The sequence below is a fragment of the Sander vitreus genome, chromosome 20 (genome assembly GCF_031162955.1).
Source record: "Sander vitreus isolate 19-12246 chromosome 20, sanVit1, whole genome shotgun sequence".
In the NCBI taxonomy this organism is placed as follows: domain Eukaryota; kingdom Metazoa; phylum Chordata; class Actinopteri; order Perciformes; family Percidae; genus Sander; species Sander vitreus.
In genome coordinates this window covers 23,484,504-23,506,342 of record NC_135874.1, presented here as the reverse complement: position 1 = coordinate 23,506,342, position 21,839 = coordinate 23,484,504, and the positions used below count along the sequence as shown (strand labels likewise).

The 21,839-nt window shown below is 41.3% G+C and overlaps 2 protein-coding genes across 3 annotated transcripts; one reads left to right on the top strand and one right to left on the bottom strand.

The window, feature by feature from the left end:
- Positions 1 to 206: 206 nt before the first annotated feature.
- Positions 207 to 10,967, bottom strand: slc4a1ap (solute carrier family 4 member 1 adaptor protein). Of its 2 annotated transcripts, none has more exons than XM_078277043.1 (14): positions 10,098 to 10,967; positions 8,624 to 8,834; positions 8,361 to 8,489; positions 6,872 to 6,932; positions 6,623 to 6,762; positions 6,337 to 6,497; positions 4,352 to 4,421; positions 4,053 to 4,242; positions 3,683 to 3,779; positions 3,314 to 3,572; positions 3,024 to 3,122; positions 2,823 to 2,908; positions 2,648 to 2,717; positions 207 to 1,213 (listed from the first exon to the last, which is right to left on the bottom strand). In XM_078277043.1, exons 1-14 carry the CDS (start codon positions 10,944 to 10,946, stop codon positions 1,164 to 1,166), a joined length of 2,472 nt encoding a protein of 823 aa, XP_078133169.1. In that variant the 5' UTR covers positions 10,947 to 10,967; the 3' UTR covers positions 207 to 1,163. The 2 variants fall into 2 exon arrangements, with proteins under 2 accessions (XP_078133169.1, XP_078133170.1); XM_078277044.1 differs by having other exon boundaries at positions 10,851 to 10,961.
- A 179-nt stretch (positions 10,968 to 11,146) lies between these two features.
- supt7l (SPT7 like, STAGA complex subunit gamma) lies at positions 11,147 to 18,876 on the top strand. The gene is made up of 5 exons (XM_078277045.1): positions 11,147 to 11,256; positions 12,003 to 12,486; positions 12,732 to 13,056; positions 14,188 to 14,425; positions 17,111 to 18,876. The coding sequence occupies exons 2-5, from the start codon at positions 12,056 to 12,058 to the stop codon at positions 17,404 to 17,406; spliced, it is 1,290 nt and encodes a 429-aa protein (XP_078133171.1). The 5' UTR covers positions 11,147 to 11,256; positions 12,003 to 12,055; the 3' UTR covers positions 17,407 to 18,876.
- The last annotated feature ends 2,963 nt before the right edge of the window (positions 18,877 to 21,839 follow it).

The window sequence follows — 21,839 nt, the reverse complement described above, 5'->3', positions numbered from 1 at the left end:
TTGTGCCAGATCATACCCTGAGAAACTCTTTCGGTAAAGCAGCTTGTAAGAGAGAGGAAAAGAGTCTGACATCAAAACTGGGTTGTGTGTGAAGAAGGCCCCAGAAGTGTACACCGGAGAGGACGGATGGCTGGAAAATTTAGGAGAGAGTGAGTATAAGCGGGTATAATAGGGTGAATGTGAAGTGTGTAAAAAGAACTCATCGGTTATGTACAGACAATTTTATTTTACATTTATATAACAAAATACAGTTTACTGTGTGTTTTGAGAAGAAATGACAGAAAAGAGGGTGGAGAATATGGCAGTAAACCAACAGAACAGCACTGAGTGGGATTTCACAGAGCGAGGAATCCTGCTCTAGGCAAACACACCAACAGCTGACTCACTCAAAGACAATCTTTCTCTTAAATAGACAAATTCTCTTGTTAAAAAGAGAACTTTGAGAAGGTTGGGCTGTGTGTGTGTGTGTGTCGGTGTAGACACAGACACACACTCCCATTAGCTTGAGTCATTATCATCTTGTGTTTCATCCAGTAAGCCATCCAAGTGTCCAGATGGTCAGAAAAGCTGCTCCAACGCTCTCCCTCTTTCTCCCTCCCTACTACACACTTTGGGTTATGCCAGCGATCGACTGAAGCCAAATAGGGGAGGGATACAGATTGGATGTCAGGTGGATTTAAATGCAAGAGGAGCAGCCAAAGACCAGAAAGCTGAATTCAGATCAGTTACTGCTCCTGCTCTGTCCCTTTCCATTTTCTGCTTGGATGATATAGAATTCAAATAAAAAGGACACAATTCAAGTGCTACCCATCTCTATTATTGTCATGGGTGAAAGGTGCCAGCGGGCTGACTGCCCAGTGTCTGCTCCCCAAGCTTGCCAGCTTAATGTGAATTGAAATGGCGTGCTTTTTGTTTATGGCAGTCGGAGTGCAAATATCCCCACAAGATAATGAAAGGTGCAGCATTATTGTTCCTCTGCAAGCCCCTAGTCTGTTACAGGCTGCCATGTCTTTTCTAAGATGAACCACACACAGGGACTGGGATGGGTAGAGGGGGTTAATGGTCAGAGCTAAGGAGACTGGAGGCTTCGTGTTGCAGGTATTATCTGCAGTATAAAAGCTGGTGGAGTGGAGACACAAGAGCTTGCTCTCTTATGTTTTCCCTCAGTAGCCGTACTTATCGTTTAGGTGCGTACGGCCGTCTCCAGACTGACCTATGAGTGGAGAAAAAGCTAGATTTAGCATCAAAAGGATTCACATTTACATACCAATACATGTTGTATTACATGTTCAAAGAAAGAAAGAAAATGCTTGAGGTGCCCCTTGAGAACAAATTCCTCCTATTGACCAGTAAAGTACAGCTCCCTAACTGCTGACTTGTATGCAACCATCAAATAATCACAATCCTAAAATGACGTAGCGCAATTAGTTCTGACCCGGATTCCAAGCTCAGTTTGGCAGCCGTTTCCATTTTTATCTGATTCAAGCTTATCTTATCTTATCATTTTTAGGTGACTTTGATCTGCATTCCTTTGCAAACGATGAAAATGCTGCAATTTCAGCTGTACCAATGGACCATAAAAGCCTGTTTACTTCATCTCACCGTGTTCTTTAAAAATGTCACCCCTTCATTCCTGTGCTCAGTAGGCCAGGAACTTACAAGCTGTTAGTGTCTTGTGTTTGTCAAGTTACCGACATAGAAGCCCGCATCTCCATTGTGAAAGTATGAGAATGGAACTGGTACCTACTTTTTTTCATATCTGAAATCCAGATATTGCTTCTTCTTACCAGGTTTTAAAACTCATTCAGGCAAAAAGTCTAAAGATTTAGACAAAGAACTTCTATCTACTTATCAGAACAAAGAGCAATAAAGACGTTATGGTTACGCTAGTATGGCTCAACGGATCCCTTTAAATGTGAATAAACGACATATTGCTCTTCATAACCACTGAAAACTGTCAAAAAAAATCAAACCCAAAGTCCAATTATTATGGACGCTATCTGACATTAAGCGTTTCTGCTTCAGATTTTCAGCAGGGCAGCGGAGCGGCTGTGGGTTGACTCTCCACGGTTCTCATGGGTTTTTATAAGTCCTAACGTGAAAAAGCTTAACGTGGTTTAATGTACCTAAACCACGATCAGTGATCACCAAATTTCTCTCTCATATTGCTCCTCATAACCACTGAAAACTGTCAAAAAAATCTAACCCAAAGTCCAATTATTATGGACCCTATCTGACATTAAGCGTTTCTGCTTCATTAGATTTAGATCATTCCTGTATTTTTTTTTTTGACGACGCAGTTAAGGCGGCAGGCGCCCGTTGCTTAGGCGGACGCCTTAACTGCAAAGTGAAACCCTGAAATCCTGACATCCGAAGCGTCTCACGCACGTGATGTCCCTCCCATTTCGCTATCTCCACTATCGGAGCTTAGCACCGCCCAGGACGGCTGTGATTGGTTTAAAGAAATGCAGACAAGCCAGAGTGCTTTTTACCGCAGAGCTAACACAGTTCTTCGGAGATAGGTCTGGCAATGCGAGACTGAGGTTAAACTGCTTGCTAAATAAGATTGACGTTGACCGAAGGACATGAATTGGTCAAATCAGTCTTGGAGTCTAGTGCAAATAGTCAGACCAGTCAGGTGGTTTACCTGTAGGAGGCACCCAGACACAGTAATCAGGGTCGTCCTCTGGATACGGTCCTGAGAGCTGCCTTGGTGGCTGTGGAGACAAATCATGAGGAAATTCAATTTACGTCACACTTTTCTGTATGATAGACAGTGTGTGAGTGTGTGTGTGTGTGTGTGTGTGTGTGTGTCTGCATACTTTGCTGGGGCCCATCACTTTCTTCTTCACATTCTTTCTGGGGCTGGGCTCTGCTGCTGGCTCTCTGTCGCCTGCTTCTTTGGACTCTATGGAGATGTAAGTATAGTACATTAGCAATGGTGCATTGATACCACTGACACGCGATAACCAATATTAGAGAGAGCACAGGCTAATACGGAAACAATACAACACAGTAGCCACCTGTACTCGATGGGGCCACAGCCTTGCTGCTGCTGCGCTGGCGAACCTGCTCCTCTGCGTCAGCAGACTCCTCACCTCTCCTCTGTTCGTGGCCTTGCTCTAATATCAAGTCAGACAATCAAAACATATAAAGTGTGATAATTAGGATACACACTGATCTACAAGTTTTGAACAAATTAACATTCCATTTATAAAGTTGCATAGATTCCACTTTGCTAGATATTTCATAATTTTTCTATGATAATGTCTACTTTAAAAAAAACCTTCCTCCAGTTCTCATGACTTTTTACCTTCAGGCTCTTGGGACCGTGCTTGTTGCTGCCTTGGCTGCCCTGAAGGGGTCCTCTCTTGATACATGGATGCACTGGACTCTTCAGAGTCAACATCTGTAATCTCAGTAGCCTCAGTAATAGTCGCAGACTCTTGACCGTCGTCGTCCTCATTTTTCTCTGCCTCGTCTTCTTCCTCTTCCTCCTCTTCTCCACTGGGTGGGAGTTCTCTCATGTTGAAGAGCTCTGCGGGCAGGGTGGGGCGCTTCAGAGGCAACTTCTACAGGAGAGAAGAAAACAGCAATAGAAGAAAAACAGGCTGAGCAAAAGACACACAAAAAGGGAATGAAAGAGTCAGATGATTAGACTTGCATGAAAAACAACACCTACCCCAATAGTACCAGTCTTCAGTTTGAATTTGCTTCCTCCCTTCATGGCTCCAAACAGAGGTAATGTCTTTTTAGGCTTCTCTGGCTCTGAGCTACCACTATCACACCACACACACACACACACACACACACACACACACATCAAAATATATAGTAAGTATTGAAATAAGACCTAATATGTATTGGAATAAAAGACTTTTCCATAAATTTCAGCACAGTTAACTCCAGAGAATGTCTCAAAGAAGCTATAAAACTAATTCCGGTACTTAACATAATCTGTGTGGATGTGCTGATATTTCAGGGTTTTGAGTATTTGCTTAAAACAGAATTCTCAGCAGTAGGACACATCGAATGCAGTAACTGGGTCTAACCTCGGCAGCAGTGAGGGCATCTGGGCGGGCCGTGTGAGCTCGACCAGTTTGCGGAGCCTCTGAGCATCTTTGCGCAAGTCGGCAACGTGCACGTGCAGCTTCCTGCGCTCCACAGCGTCCATCACTGCCTCACTTTGCACTGCAGTCATGAAGGCATCCAGGGGGTCCTCAGTGGAAGAGCCGGAGGAGTCTAATAGGAGGGGGTGAAACATGGAATAACACAAGAAGAACCGGAGTCCATAGGTATGGTTGTGGCATCGGTCTACAGAACAGTGAACACGCAGACAATCCTGACTCACCTCCCCTACCACCATTGAGCTTTTTCTGGGTCTCTGCCAGCTCTTTTTCCACCTCTGCCAGTTTGGCCACCTACATGACATCAAATACATACATGTTACTACAGAAACATGCAGTATGCTTAGCATTACAGAATAGAGTTGTTTCCAAAGTCAAATAAATTTCTCTGTTATTTATGGTACAAAGTGCAGCTCCCCTAACCCTACAGAGAGCACCTGCATTTATACATGTATTAACATTTTTTTTGACAAAGAGGAGACACAGGCGCCTTGTGTGGTTTATAAGGTTTGAGGTTTTATAGGGTAGAAATACTGCAGCAAGAAAAAACAGAGGGCAGTACGGTATTTTTTGATATTTGCTACTTGAAGTGAACAAACAGCAGATGGCAGTTTTAGCCATGCCAGTGGTGTGGCTCTGTAGACGGCAACGTCATCAGTTTGTCAGTGGTCAGTCACCACTTCGGTCTAAGACTGAAACACGGCCACAATTATTGGATGGAATACTATAAACTTTACCACAAATATCTATTTGCAACAGCTACCCATAGTTTCTATATATCTATTTTGTCACATGAATGTAGCTCTTAGTCTGTTGAACGATGGTGTTTGTGTATACTTGATTGTATTGTGTGAATCGGTGTTCTTTATATACGTTTAAAATTACTGATGAATACAAATTGTGTATATTACACTGACACAATTACTTCCTGTAATATGCTGCCGGGAAAATGCCACTTTTCAAGCCCTTGAGGGGTTTTTAAGCAATTCTCCTTCACGTTTCCTTGCAAATTATATATCAACTATATATTATTTTATACATGTAAATAAATAATGGAAAAAAAAGTCCCCACAGGATGAATTCTTCTGACTGTGGTGATCCCCTGACGTCGCCTCTGGCGCCACCATGTGGTTCACTTTTGTGGTTTGGAGCAGTGGTGTAGTCTACGTGATGCGCAGGTATACCCACTAAGAAAGCTCCAGGATTTCCATATACCCACTTAAAAATGCCCAATGACACGCAACAACATACTTTCCATTATATTTTTGACATATTTAGAATTGTCATCTGTGTTTTTCTTCTTCACATAGGCTAAATAAAGGGATTTCTACTGTAAATTGGTGCATAAAAGTGTGTCAGAACACAGGAAATCAAGTATTTGATGCTCAAAACTTCCCTGGGGGAGGACCCCTGGGGGAGGATCTTCCCCCCCCCCCAAAAAAAGGCACATTCTGGCCCATACATATACAGTACAGTATACCCACTCCAATACATTAGACTACACCACTGGTATACGGTACTGTATGTATATATATATATATATATATATATATATATATATATATATATATATATATAGGCCAGAATCTGCCTTTGGGGAAGGGGGGCATATCATAGTGGGGGGTCTGGGTGTCCTCCCCCAGGGAAGTTATGAGCGTCAACTTCATTTTCTGCATTTGGAAACACTTTAATGCACCAATTTATGGTGGAAGTACCTTTATCAAAATTTCCCTGGGGGAGCACACCCAGACCCCACCCCCTCAAAGTCCCATTCTGGCCCGTACATATACAGTAGGCCTATAGTATACCCATTACAATACATTAGACTACACCACTGGTTTTGAGTGAAATGTGTATTGTAGACATTGAATGAATTGTCATGAAAGCTAGTACAGACATTCATATCCTCCCTAAGGATGAATTGTAATAACTTTGGCGATCCTTTTACATTTGTCATTAACTCCATCACCAGGTCGGCAATTGGAACTTGTCCATTTTAGTGCCAATATGCAAATGTTTAGCATGCTAACATGCTAAACCAAGATGGTGGTAAACATGATATACTGTATATTATACCACATCAGCAACATGCTGATGTGAGCATTTAGCTCAAAGCTAATGCATAAGGCAATAGTGAATATTATGAGGTGATGATTAAAGATGTACAGTGTCTGTCATGTGTATAAACAGCAGCAGATATTTTTTTTACCAATGATTCATAGGTCTCAGGCCGCTCTTCAACCTTTTTCGCCTTTTTCATTCGTTCCTGCCTCTTTTTCTCCACAGTGCCGGTTCGATCCAGGAAGGTGTCATCATCACTGTCGTAGAAGTCCTCATCTTCCCAGTTCTTCTTCTTGCGCTTGCGGGACACTAGAAATGAAGATGTTAAACAGGGAGAACTATTACTGCAATCTTCCTGACGACAAGCCATAACTGCTCCAGGTGGTCGTTCATAATTCTACTTTCAGACATTCCCGCTGGAGCTGTGTTCACACCTGCTTCCTGGCGGAGCAGCCCTCTGGCTTCCAGCATCCGACAGGCCTCCAGGCAGCACTGGACGGCTGCGTCTTTCTTCTTCCCTGTGTGGGTCACCTCGGCAACCAGCTGCCGGCCCAGGGCATCGTCCACCGGAAGCCTGAGAGAAGCATCACCATGAACTGTGCGACTCTATACACACTTGACGACAAGGGAAACATTGTTTTGAAACTTCACAAATCATGAATCGGGGGTTTCACGTCACTCACTTTATTCTGCAAAGCCAGGTGCCGTGGCTTTGGGCTTCGTACTCAAACTCCAGCTCCTCTCCTAAAATAAAGGACGCCAAAGTTGAAGTCAAGGAATACAAGAACTAGAAAAACAGAAGAAGCAGACGTGCAAATTAAAAGGTCCCATGGCATGAAAATGTCACTTTATGAGGTTTTTTAACATTAATATGAGTTCCCCCAGCCTGCCTATGTTCCCCCAGTGGCTAGAAATGGCGATAGGTGTAAACCGAGCCCTGGGTATCCTGCTCTGCCTTTGAGAAAATGAAAGCTCAGATGGGCCAATCTGGAATCTTCCCTTTATGACGTCATAAGGAGCAAGGTTACCTCCCCTTTCTCTGCTTTGCCCGCCCAGAGAATTTGGCCCAGCCATGAGAGAGAGAGAGATATCATGGCTTTCAAATGAGCAAAATGGCAGTTGGTCAAGGCCACACCCCCACCCTCCACCTCAATAGCTACAGACACAGAAATGACACGTCCTAAGTAAAGCTCATTGTGGGACTGGCTCTAGTGGCTGTAATTCTGCACCAAGGCTGAATTTCGGGAAAGAGACTTCAGATACAGTATTAGGGGACCACTAAGGTCTATATAACAGAGACTTCAGATACAGTATTAGGGGACCACTAAGGTCTATATAACAGAGACTTCAGATACAGTATTAGGGGACCACTAAGGTCTATATAAAAGAGACTTCAGATACAGTATTAGGGGACCACTAAGATCTATATAAAAGAGACTTCAGATACAGTATTAGGAGACCACTAAGGTCTATATAAAAGAGACTTCAGATACAGTATTAGGGGGACCACTAAGATCTATATAAAAGAGACTTCAGATACAGTATTAGGGGACCACTAAGATCTATATAAAGAGACTTCAGATACAGTATTAGGAGACCACTAAGGTCTATATAAAGAGACTTCAGATACAGTATTAGGGGACCACTAAGGTCTATATAAAGAGACTTCAGATACAGTATTAGGGGGACCACTAAGGTCTATATAAAAGAGACTTCAGATACAGTATTAGGGGACCACTAAGGTCTATATAACAGAGACTTCAGATACAGTATTAGGGGACCACTAAGGTCTATATAACAGAGACTTCAGATACAGTATTAGGGGACCACTAAGGTCTATATAAAAGAGACTTCAGATACAGTATTAGGGGACCACTAAGGTCTATATAAAAGAGACTTCAGATACAGTATTAGGGGACCACTAAGGTCTATATAAAAGAGACTTCAGATACAGTATTAGGGGACCACTAAGGTCTATATAAAAGAGACTTCAGATACAGTATTAGGGGACCACTAAGGTCTATATAAAAGAGACTTCAGATACAGTATTAGGGGACCACTAAGGTCTATATAAAAGAGACTTCAGATACAGTATTAGGGGACCACTAAGGTCTATATAAAAGCATCCAAAGAGCACCACGTCATGGGACCTTTAACACAAAGTCTTTTCACCTTCTCTGTCGTAGAAGCCCTGCAAGGCCTTCTTCGGGTCTTTCAGGTAGGCAGCTTCCTGGTCCTCGTGGAACTCGGTTGAAAAAGGGTTCTCCTCATTCTCGTCTTCCTCTGGGACAGCCTCATCAGCTGCAGGGTGGATTCATGGAGACAGATGGAATGAAAGAAGAGAACAAAAGGATTAACACGCTTCTTTAGTTATAGCAACACAGATGACACGTAACACACTGCAGCATAATCCTACAACCAGCAGAAAAGCTCACCCATTCCCCATGAACAGCCCGAGTCTTCCTTTGACAGTTTGCTCTGGCCCTTGTTGTCTTTGTTCTTCTCCTCCTCCTCCTCATCATCATCATCAGCATCAGAGCCGTCTCCCATCATCCTCCTCTCCAGCTCTGCCATGTGTTTCCGGGATTTCTCCCTCAGCTCTGTCACTGTTAGCTCAGACTCCTCTTCCTCATCAAACTCTGGACCCTGTAAAAGGAGGAAAGGGGAAGAGTACGCCACCGATTTAGCATTGCGCTTCTTTAACACGGTCAGACTCACGAAAGGGCAGTTTAAAAATAAATAAATAAATGCAGCAGAACCAGAGATATTGTCTATTTTATTTCACCCATTCTTCTTCCTTCACAAAACCTGCCCCCTACATTACCCACAATGCAACTTACCACCGAGAGTTCAGTCAGAGATTCGGGTGTGTTATGCTAGCAGTGGCCTCTAGCTGAGATGAGGAGTGGGCTACAACGATGACTGCATTACAGTACAACACTGGTTTATAAAACACGCAACAGTACAAAATGCTCCTCAAAATGGTCAATGCCAAACTGCTTGATACATGACTTCAATTATTAGTATAGTAATAGTGGTCGTCAGAAATTCACCAGAAATAGTTTTCTGATGAATCAACCCGTCATTACTAAACTGCTCTTTCATGTTTATTTTTCTGCTAAGCACAAGTGCACAGAAAACGTCAGTTTTGAGAAACTTTCCTGCTGCAGCTTCTCACTTCCGTGCATAATGGCCGAGTGACGTCAGATGCCAAAATCTTAAAAGATATTCAATTTCAAATATAAATGAGAGCCAAGCAGCACTTCATTTTTGAGAAGCTGGAACACGCACATGTTTAGCGTTTTTACTTGACAAATGATTCATAAACAATACAAATAGTTTTGGGAGTCATCTTCTGCCTACTGACATCAGTTTTTCAACTAGCCCAATCTTTCAGCACTACGTAAGGCATGGATGAAGAAATCTTGTTTTGCGAGTCCCTTTCAATGAGTAGAATATATAGTATGGATCCATCGGATGGGACTGTGAGCTTCCCGTTTTGAAAAATAGATTTAACATGGTTTTTGAAGGCTTTGAACGGTTGCCTCTTCGGACTGTTTGAGGTTTTGTAAGAAGCTAGAGCAGAGTGGGAAGATTGCAATATTAGTGTTATAAATGATAAGAATGGTCTGGGCTAAATAATAATTATTCAATCTGAGCTTTTATTTGTATTGTCTTATTCTTAGTTATTTAGTTCTTGCATAGTTTTTGTGTATGTAGTAAAAAATAAATAATAGCACACTGTCCTAAATATAATTAGTGAATGTTATTATCAACCTGAGGGTTAGAAAATTGGATAACCGGCCTGGACTGTACTCAAAGTCTAGAGTGATCCATCACAAAGCGGTCTATGTTCATGTCAGTATATTAACTGATGGTATAAAGAGAAGGTCCACATTCAGGATTTACCTGCAGGATAAAAAGCCTTGTGCTCCCGCCAAACTTTAAGACGTGTCCCACACGGAGCCTGATGTAGGTCTTGGGCGGAATCTTGTTCTTGTTCACCACAGTGCCGTGTGTGCTGCCCAGGTCATGGACGTAAAAGCCTCTCTCCTCTCCGACGGACTCCCCCCCTCCAGCCTGTCTGCGGTACTGAATTATCGCATGGTACCTGGAGATAGAGGGATGCTCCAAAGAGACGTCACACACAGGTAAACGTCCAACCACGAAGTAACTTTTCTGCGCGAGGGGTACCGTGTCCACTATGGTGCCGTTTTTAAGGATTTCCAGAGCATAGGGGATATCTGAAGCTACGCCACCCCAGGGCGGCTCTGTATATGGGATAGGGGGGAATTTACCAGCGGGGGGGCATTTAGCAGGAAGCACCCTGGGTTTAGCCAAAGCTTCTGGCTTGGTTTTGACAGGAGCCACATTGTTGTCTTTACCGCCTTTCTTGTCCTCTTCTTGGCCTTTTTCGGTGGGGTTTTTCCCGTTTACAAGACCAGAAGAATCCTCACTAGTAACGTTAGTGTCTACAACTTCAGCTTCGTTACGTTCTTTGACATGTTTTGTCTCGGCTGCTGTTGTTGTTGGTTTGGACGGAGCAGCGACGTTACCGCGTTTACTGGTGAGAGAAGGCGCTGCAAAAAGAGCTGGTTTTTTAAAAGTGTCCTTTGTTTCTGGTTCAGTTTTGTGTAATGCTTTCTTTTCCGGTTCTCTTACATTTTCTGCGGCCGAGCACTCGTCCGTTTCCATTGCAGAGGTAATTTGCTCCTCCGTATTTTTCACACTTGCGTCTGTCGGCGGGGGCGCAGCCATGTTTATTTGGTGCAACTGTGAATTTCGCACGGGTTTTCCAAGCCTCTATAAATTCGCTAATACATGACACAATCCAAAGAAAAAAGAGATTGAAAAATAATTTCAAACACGACCACACGGCATTCTAATGGAATGTATCATGGTTATGCCAGTCAAAATAAATGGTTTGTTGCGGAACTAAACATCTCGTTCAGCTGTTCACCCGAGTTTCTTTTGCAACAAGGACGAAAAGGCTTAACGTTGGTTCCTGTGCAACTTCCTTCAAAGATACAAGGACCATTAACATACGTTTCATCCATCCCTGTGTAACGTGAGTTGTTGTTGTTATTTTTAACTTATATATCAGTTAACTAGCTAGACATGCGTGCTAGGTAGCTGGCTGACTAGCTTAGTCGTTGCTCCTCCATGAATAAGTTGTTTGTTCTCTCTCTTAGTTTACGCGAATCAATGCAATAGTTCTTTTACCATTACAATTGAATTAACTTTACCTGCGTTATTCCAAATGTTTTTTGTATACGTGCAGTTTAGTGTCCCAAATTCCCCATACAATGTCCTTAATTATGAACCTGAAGGTGTTTGGGTTATGGTTATGGTTAGGGTTAGGGCAACCTGTCTCAAATAAGACCTTCGTCATTTGGGACACTCAGTTTTTGGAAAATAATTTGGGACACAGTAAACTGCACGTATACCCCAGTGCGAACCCATAATAATCTTTTTATTTATTTATTTTTTATGTGTTAGCGATTGGTCAGATGTATGCCGAAATAATCAGAAGACAAGTGACGTTAGGCTACAGGGCAATACATTTCGCAGCTATTGACTAATATTTGCCGTGATCTTCCATTGGCACTTATAGTTTAGCTGTATCAGCAAAAACGTCACATTTTTAAACTATTTTGAGAAGCCAAACCGCTGTAAACGGATTTAGGTGAATTCAAGGTGGTGTCAAAAAATCCGAATCAGTGCTATCTATTTGATCTGATGTTGTTTAATACCCACTTCATCCTCAATTGTGACGGTGTCTCCAACTGTCCTCTCCTCCTTTCCAATTTCCAGATTCAATCCGAGTTTGAATCGGGCTTGTGTCTTTCCGGCTTTCATCACTCATCATGATGCGTTACTGGGGTGAGATCCCCGGGCCTGCAGGGGCTCCTCCCAGTCGCAGCTCCTTTGACTTGCTCCAGCGTGAGTTTCGCTCGGTGGAGATGCAGGACCCTCCCCTGCACCAGCCCTCGGCCCAGCGGCCGCGGCCCACCACAATGTTGGACATCCCCTCAGAGCCCTGCAGCCTCACCATCCACACAGTGCAGCTGTGTCAGCATGCCCGCCGCCTCCGTGGCCTCTTGTCAACGGCTCAAGCTCAGGGTCAGAGCTCAGCGTCTTCGGAGGGTGGCAGCAGGCTGGAGGAGGCGGATACCAACCTGCCCCTGCGTCCTCCCACCCCACCTGTCATGCCAGATGACTTGCTACCTGTGGACAGCAAAGCCCCGCGGCAGCCCTTCGTGCTCCGCCACAGTGACCCTGAAAGTGACTTCTATAAGTAAGTTAATCTGACTGTGTGGCTGAGCCAAGATGCGGCACTCCTGTCTTTGTGATTTAAATACGTTCCATGAAGCATCTAAATTGTAGGCTCAAAAGTCACGCAAACTTTAGATCTTATAACTTTTTTTTTTACATCCAGTATTACTCAACATTTCACAGATATAATCTCAGACATTTTATCAACCAGTCATCCTTTATCTCCTTTCATCTCTTCTGATCTCTTCTGGTTCTTTCCATCATAAGGGGTAAAGGCGAGCCTGTCACAGAGCTGAGTTGGCCCTCCTGCAGGCCACTCCTCTATCAGTCAGTGGCCACCATCTTGGCCCACGCTGGCTTTGAGTCGGCCCAGGAGAGCGTGCTGGAGACCCTGACCGACCTGGTCCATGAGCATTACCTGCGCCTCTCGCGCTTGCTGCGGGTGGCGGTGGACCGGGAGGCTCGGCTTGGAGCAAGTCCCTTTCCAGACGTGGTAGAGCAAGTGTTCCATGAGGTGGGCATTGGCAGCGTGCTGGCCCTGCAGCGCTTCTGGCAAGTGCGGATCAAGGACTATCACAGCTACATGCTGCAGGTGAGTTTGGGAATGGGTCATAACTGTTTGTAGGGTTGTGCTATTTGACAATCTACACTCTAAGACAATAAAAAATTGTCAACCATCCATGATTTTGGCATAGATTTTTTTTTTAATCTATAGTTCATAGTTTTAAGGCAATGGATTTTTTGTAAAGGATTTTTGCATGAATGTGATGAAGTACCTTTATGTGTGGTATTTAATTCACTGTCATTCCTGCCTGTTTATATTATTCACAGTTTCTCATTTGAGCTTCCAGAAAATGCTGTGTATCATATGTCAGTAAATATAGATAGCATGACATAAAGCGACCCTACATATACCATGATAAAGGATTTTATCCATATTGCCCACTTGCTTGATTCTTTTTTTTTAAATGTTTTTTTTTTAAGTTTAATAATCAATTAATTGTTATCAAGCAAAACGTCAACCATTCTCTAGTTCCAGCGTCTCCAATATGAGGATGTGCTACTTTTCTCAGTTATTTTGTATCATTGTAAATTGAATGTTTCGGGATTTTGGACTTTAGCTTGCACATAACAAGACAATTTGAAGACAGGGTTTTCGACAGCGTTTTATAGTGGGGATGCCCCATCTCAGCTAAATTAAAGAGTGCCTCCACTAAAAAGATGTCACCGTATAGACTCTGGAAAACAATGGTTTGATTACGGGCATTTCCCCACTATATTCTGACATTTTGTAGGCTAAACAATAAATTCGAAAACTAGTCAGCAAATTAAAATACAATGAAAACAATCTAATTTGGCACAGTGCTGAAAAGAATGTTGTTCACCACAACAATGCTGAATCTTCTCAGAAAGCATGAAGAGCTTGGTACGAGTGAGAACAAAGGGCCGTATGGCACCTTGTGTGCAAGCTGCTTGGAAGTGAAACGGAAAGCAAACTGGGAGATTCACTGTCTTCATTGCCAACATGACTTCTAAAGAAACACGACTGATGAGCTTTGTAGAGAGCAGAAAGTAGAGCAGATCCTTTTGTGTCTGTGATTAACTTTGGCAAATCCCTGAATATTGTTTTCACAATGCGTTGGATTATGGGCATTTCATATTGATGAGTTGAATCAAAAATACTAGATCATCAAGGCTCAGATCCTACATTTCTTCTCTCCAGGTGAGTAAAGATCTGTCGGAGGAATATGAACGACTGGTGAACCCAGATAAGGCTCTGGAGGACTCGAAACCCCCGAGGATCAAGGAGGAGCCCATGAGTGACATCTCTTTCCCTGTTAGCGAGGAGCCTGAGGCCGACCTGGCCTCTGGGGACCAAGCGCTGCCCATGGGAGTCCTCGGGACCCACGCTGAGAGGCTGGCTTCAGGCCTGGATGGTGACCATTCTCCCCACACCTCTGGTGAGACCAGTATTCCGTTCAAATGTTTACTCTGCATTCATCTATACATTTTCTACAGAGGGAATAGAAGTGTACAGACTCTAGATTAAACCTTCCTTGTTTGATTTACTTGTCTTCATACTAGATGTAGGCCACACAATACACCAGTGCTGGCCAATCTGCATCGGTAACCTATATTTTTTCCCTCAGTGATATCTGCTCACAATGGTCTTCTGGCTGTGCCGAAATTTAGTCTCCAAACCAAAGGTGGCCGCGCCTTCGCAGTGGCCTAGGATCCTTCTAGGGCTGCACAATATATCGTTTTTTTTATCGTCATCGCAATATTAACTGGCGCATTATACATATCGCGATAGACGCTCAGAGATTTTCTTCTGTTAGTTGAAAGAAAATATCAGCAGGAAATAACACTTTATAAAGAAACTGTCATTCTTTTTTAGTGGTGCTGTATATATTCAATTTGTTCAATAAAAGTACAGTGTTTGATGAAGTTTTCTTCTAAATTTATCAGTAATGGACAAATCGGATATGCCAAGTAACAAACATAAGGGATTATTATTTCTATTAGTAGATAGAATCTTATTGATTTCCTGCCAGAACCGCTGCACTTTTCGACAATACCACAAACAATGTGTAAGACTACCAGTTTCTATTTTACACTTGGGGCACAGTGGAGATGAATTAGAGTGGAATTGATGGCGTTGAGGGAGATATATGGGCCCTGTGTAGGAGCTTCAGTTGCATGGCTCTCACTCGGTTACAAACACTCAGCGTTTTTGCACTCCTCCAAGCATCACTCCAACCATCATCTGTTATATTAACATTAAATTCTTTTTCCCATAAGCTCTTCAGAAAATAGGTGTTTGTGGTGTTATATCCCTTATGGAAATTATAGAATAAACTGATAGATTTACCGGATTGGATCAGGTGGTTTATTAACCATGAATCATTAAACAGGTTCTGCTGTAGTAGAGTGACACTACAATTGGTAACAAAAAAAATTCACTTACTGTATGAACATGATTCCTTAGTGGCAGTTAAAGTGCTCATATTATGCTTTTTGGCTTTTCCCCTTTCCTTTATTGTGTTATATATCGTTTTTGTGCACGTTACAGGTTTACAAAGTGAAAAAGTCCAAAGTCCACCCCAAAGGGACTTACCATCTCCAACAGAAAACACTGTTCACAAACTGCTCCAAACAGCTCTATTGTAGTCCAGCCTTTACTTCCGTGACGAACGTGCGTCACTTTGTAACACACGTTATAATGCTCGCCTAGCTGCTAGCATGGCACTTCCTCATACTCTGCTTCTGACTGGCTAGTAGTCCTTACCTAGCTACTGTGCATGTGCGACTCCCAACAAAGATGGAACAGAAGTGCGATGCCTCACTCTGTAGCTAAAACAGATAGCTCAACACACAGGGTGAAAAGAGGAGCTGCAGCAATGTGCAGTACGACATAAAATATGGTGTTTTTGGAAAATTAAACCACCACATAACTCTATTCTGATATAACCTCTAAATACAATTATGAACCTGAAAATGAGCATAATATGAGCACTTTAAAACATGCTAGATACATGTTTTTGTTTACAGTCATAAGCTTGTTTCTGGCTAAACCTCTTGAAGCAGAGATTTATGCTTATATTTATTTGATGTTGGAGCAATTTTGTTCTTCCTCTCAGTCTATGCGGCATGTATTAGATCTCTTACTGTGAATGTGAAAGATTTGATCTCCTCCAAAGAATTGACACCTTAAAGCTAAGACAGTTATCACCACATTCATTTTGAGGTATAACTGCCACACTATTGCTTCAAAGTCTGTCTGACACTGGATCCGCTTTTTCCAGGAAATCTGCTAGATTGATTTATACCTCGAGAGAGACATTCTTTTTTGCTTTGCACGTTAAACAGAGCTTCCGCTTTGACTTTTGTAAGTGCATCGGCCTTGACTGACTCATTTGATCATAACGCACCGTTGTTGATATCCAAGTCTTCTTTGCTTTTATCTTTCCCCATATTCTAAACACATACCAATATTATTATATATACATATATTCTTTGAAGAAAGAAGGAACAGGGTTTATGGGAATATGGCTGGAATTTTGAGAATCACACAATTTACATTACACGTCATTTAGCTGACGCTTTCATCCAAAGCGACTGACAGTTGCTATATATGTCAGAGGTTGCACGCCTCTGGAGCAACTAGTGGTTAAGGGTCTTGCTCAGGGACACATTGGTTGATGTATCGCAGTGGGATTCAAACCCAGGTCTCCCACACCAAAGGCATGTGTTATATCCACTGCGCCATCACCACCCACACAATGATACAGGTAGCACCATTCACACTGGGGGCAACTATGTACTTTAATTCAGGTTAGTCTTTTTTGTTTTATTACTTTATTGCAGTACTTTTCAAGTGCAAAAAGCATTACATTCTTTATCGTACCCACCATTTCCCCCCCCATATTAACATTCAATAGAAACACCATGGGGGAACAGGGGGAACACATCACACACCAGGGAAGAGAAGGAAAAAAAAAAAGAAGAAGGAAAAAATCGAAATAATAAAAAACACAGAAAGACAGAAAACCCTAATCCTAACCCTAAGACTTTTAAGGCAGTGTATTTGATCAATTTCCTGGTGGAAGATCACGTTTCCTAAATTGGTTCTCCTCTCTTTTAAGGTGGGGGCGGAGCCAACAACTCCCCACTGTGGCCACAGGTGAAAATGGAGCCGCAGGATGGCGAGGAGGGCCAGGGTGCCGGCCATCACCACCACCATCACCACGGTGTCTTGGGTGGAGATGTGTTCGAGGAGGGGGGGCCCATGTCCACCATGAGCGAGTCAGGAGGAGCCATGGCGCCATCTCCCGGAGGCGCGGCGTCAGACGCCAGCTACGCTTCACATTCTCCCGACTCCTTGATGAGTACCTCGCCCGTCTTCAACCAAAGACCCAAGAAACGGGTGAAGAAGATGTAGGGGCAGTATTTGTGGATGCAATAAGCTCTTGAGATGTGGACTCACCAGCAATTCTTCCACATTCGGTATCCTGCAATGGAATGAAGTGAAACACACCACTTGTACGGCGTAGGACTCATCTGCAGCTGTATAGCACTGCAGCACTGCATTAACTGACTGAGACATTAATGTCATGAACAAACTAAAAAAATGTTGTTTATTTGTATGAGTATGTATGTATAGTTTCACTCCAAATAGTTCAAGATGTTGCCATTGAATATGTAATGGGGTTTGTTGTCAAATCTTCATCTTTTGAAGTATCAGTTTTGTTTGAGTTATTGAGTGGTTTTCAGAAAATATAGGGTTACAATTAGCCTAATGAATAGAAGAACAGGAAAGCCAAGTTGTCGAAAACAAATAATTAAGCTCAACAGCTTATTAATTCAGCAGAAAGGTTTGTTTTCCCAAGCTATTAAGTCTCTTTCTCCTCACATACCAATTACTGCCTGTGCCATTCATTACGATTAAAAGATGCTCCACCAAAAAGGAAAATATTTTTCCCCCTCCCCTCATGAACATGCTGTTGCATATTATGATGTATTTTCAACTCCTCATTTCCCTTTTGCAGTACACTTTACATGTAGCCCAATGCTGCGGAACGATCCACTTGGAGACACACACACACACCTGTCAACCTGAAGCCACTCTGCTAAATTAGCATCTGTTTCAGTAATGAGGCAAAGCTGTTAGTGCAACACCAGAGGCAATTATGGCGTGGTTCTCTGCATCATGAAGGCGACATCAATCCAGTCTTAATGGCAAATTAATTACGGCACTCATAATTCTGCAGCAGGCCTGTTTGAATACTTGTGATTTTCTTTTGTGTGGGCCTCTTTCATTTTTACAGTTAGGCAGGTAATTGTCTATGCATATGGTAAGTGCAGATTGGGTCACGTATTGATATTTAATTAGCTACATTGGTAGTTGATTTATGGATGAAACAGATTTACCTCCTTATTTGTGGTGCTGTGTGACCCAGGTGGGAATTTGGAGCAGCTGGAAAACAAAATCACTATTCCACTTTTCTGATTAAAAAGGCTCCCTTTGTCGATGCTAATAACTGTAAGCAATGTCACCTGGATCTTCTAGGAGTCCGAAATTATTATATGCTCTGGAATTCTGCCACAGCTGCCACCAATGCCACAGTTGCAATAGAAAGAATTCTGAAAAGCTAAACTGGATTGCTGGCATATTTGCGTAAGAAGAAGGTGAAGGAGTGAGAATAGTTGGAAAAGTGGGAATGGTTTTAGTTTGAATTTCATTGAAATGTTGAATAATACCAATAATGTATCAAACAAAAGTGGAACATTTTAAGTTTTTTTTTGAAAAGCAGTCGCTACACTGAATTGCTGGTTAAAATGTGTAAGAAGGTGAAGTTGTGGTGAAAACTGGAAATGGTTCTAATTAATGTCTTAAAGAAGCCAAATAATACCAATATTGTATGAAAGTTTTTGCAAAAGCTGATGCTAAACTGAATTGCCGGCTTTAATTTGGATGAATATAATCAATTCATCAACAAAATATGTCGAAAAAAAGTCATAGTATAGTATGTTGAACATTGTCATAGTATGTCTAAAAAAGTCTTAACAAAGTCACAGTATAGTATGTCAAAGAAAATCTGCAGTGCCTATTTGCTTGTGAAAAAGTGATAAAAAAGTCATAGTACAAAAATTGTCGATAAAAGTGATAGAAAAGTCATAGTATATTTAGTATGTCGAAAATTGTCGTGGTATAGTATATCCATCTAAAAGTCATGAATTACAGCCGCAAGCGGCAATTCGTGGTTTAAGGTTGTAGTTTTAGTAGTGTCTAGTCTTAACGACTATTCCAATCGTTTTACATAATACAGGCACCATTCACACACTGTGGCCTAGGCTGCCATATAAGGTGCCACCTGCTTATCACATAAACATTCACACACCGATGGAGCAGCATCTGGAGCCCCAAGGATACTTCGACATTGGATTGCAGGGCCCAGGATTGAACCAGCAACTTTCGATTGGTAGGCAACTGCTCTACCACCTGAGCAACAGCTGCCCCGAGGAAGCAGCCCAATCACTAACAGTCACAGAAGCAAGTAGCATTTAACAGATGCCCACAGCCAGTCAAAGCAGCAAGCAGCGTTGAGCTGGTTTCTAGCTGAGCACAGCTGAGCAAAACCACTTCAGATGGTTCACTCATCCACCGTGCCACCAAATAAAGTATAAAACATTCAAAGTGTAGTATGTCGGAAAAAAAACATTCAAAAGTCATATTATAGTATGTCGAAAACAGTCATTAAAAAGTCATCGTATAGTATGTTGAAAAAAGTTAGTTATATTTAGTTAGTTATAGTATGTCTAAAAAAAACATTAAAAGTCATAGTATAGTATGTCGAAAAAAGTAATGAAAAAGAAATAGTATAGTATAACGAAAAAAATCATTAAAAAAAGTCATGTTATGTCGAAAAAAGTGATAAAAAAATCATGGTATAGTATGTTGAAAAAAGTAATGAATGGTCATGGTATAGTATGTCGAAAAAAGTCATAAAAAAGTCATAAAAAAGTCATAAAAAAGTCATAAAAAAAGTAATAGTATAGTATGTCGAGAAAGGTCATTAAAAAAGATAGTAGGGTGCTTGTGTAGCTCACCTGGTAGAGCGCACGCCCACATACACAGTCATAGTATAGTATATCAAAAAAAGTCATTAAAACTCATAAAATATAGTATATCGAAAAATAAAGTCATAGTATAGCATGTCGAAAATTGTCATAGTATATAGTATGTCGAAAACAAGCCATTAAACTATCATAGTATAGTATGTCGAAGAAAGTGATAAAAAAAGTAAGAGTATAGTATGTCGAAAATTGTCATAGTATAGTATGTATAAAAAAAGTCAAAAAAAGTCATAGTATAGTCCGTCAAAAATAGTCATAGTCTAGTCGTAGTATAGTAGGTTGAAAAACGTGTTAAAAAGTGATAGTATAGTATGTTGAAAAAGTGATAAAAAGTGATAGTATAGTATATCGAAAAAAAAGTCTTAGTATAGTATGTCGAAAAAAGTCATATAGTATGTCAAAATCTATCACAGTATAGTATGTCTAAAAAAATGATAAAGTTATAGTAAAGTACGTTGAAAAAAGTGACAAAAAAGTATATATAGTATAGTATCTAAAAAAAAGTCATATAAAATGTATAGTATAGTATATCAAAAAAGTCATAGTATAGTATCTAAAAAAAGTCATATAAAATTTATAGTATAGTATATCAAAAAAAGTCATAGTAAAGTATATCGAAAAAAGTGATACAAAAGTCACAGTATAGTATGTAAAGTAGAAAAAAATTAAGTCATACTATTGTATGTTGAAAAAAGCCAAAAGTAATAGTAGTCAAGTATTTGCAGCAGTATTTCCTAGTATGTCAAGGAAAGTCATCAAAAAAGTCATAGTATAGCATGTCAAAAATTGTCATAGTATATAGTATGTTGAAAAAAGTGATATAAAAGTGATTACAAGTCAAGGCCACACCCCCACCCTCCACCTTGCCCCCCCCCCTCTCTCCTCCTTAATAGCTACAGACACAGAAATGACACGTCCTAAGGAAAGCTCATTGTGGGACTGGCTCTAGTGGCTGTAATTCTGCACCAAGGCTGAATTTCGGGAAAGAGACTTCAGATACAGTATTAGGGGACCACTAAGGTCTATATAAAAGAGACTTCAGATACAGTATTAGGGGACCACTAAGGCCTATATAAAAGAGACTTCAGATACAGTATTAGGGGACCACTAAGGTCTATATAAAAGAGACTTCAGATACAGTATTAGGGGGACCACTAAGGTCTATATAAAAGAGACTTCAGATACAGTATTAGGGGACCACTAAGGTCTATATAAAAGAGACTTCAGATACAGTATTAGGGGACCACTAAGATCTATATAAAAGCATCCAAAGAGCACCATGTCATGGGACCTTTAAGCTTAAAAATCACTGCTCTAACTCAATGATGCACTGTATTTTTTTAGGCTCATCATTTGTTTTTTAAGTAAAAATCTTGATCTGAAAAATAACTAGTAACCCTAGCTGTCAAATGAATGATGTGGAGTAAAAAGTAAAACATTTCCCTCTGAATTGTATTGGAGTAGAAGTATAAATTAACAGAATAGAAACACAAATACCTCAATATTGCACTTCAGTACTGCAAGTAAATGTACTTAGTTCCTTTTCACCACTGACAACTATTTCTTTATTCTACAGGGAACATTTATTGTTCAAAATAATATATCAACAGTAGACCCTTTCACGACTGTATCTTCTTTTTAACAGCTGTGGCCATGTATCTATTTGATGCTAAACAGGCTTAAAATCACTTCAGCACAAATTGATCATGTATTATCAATACAAATTGTAAACTCTTA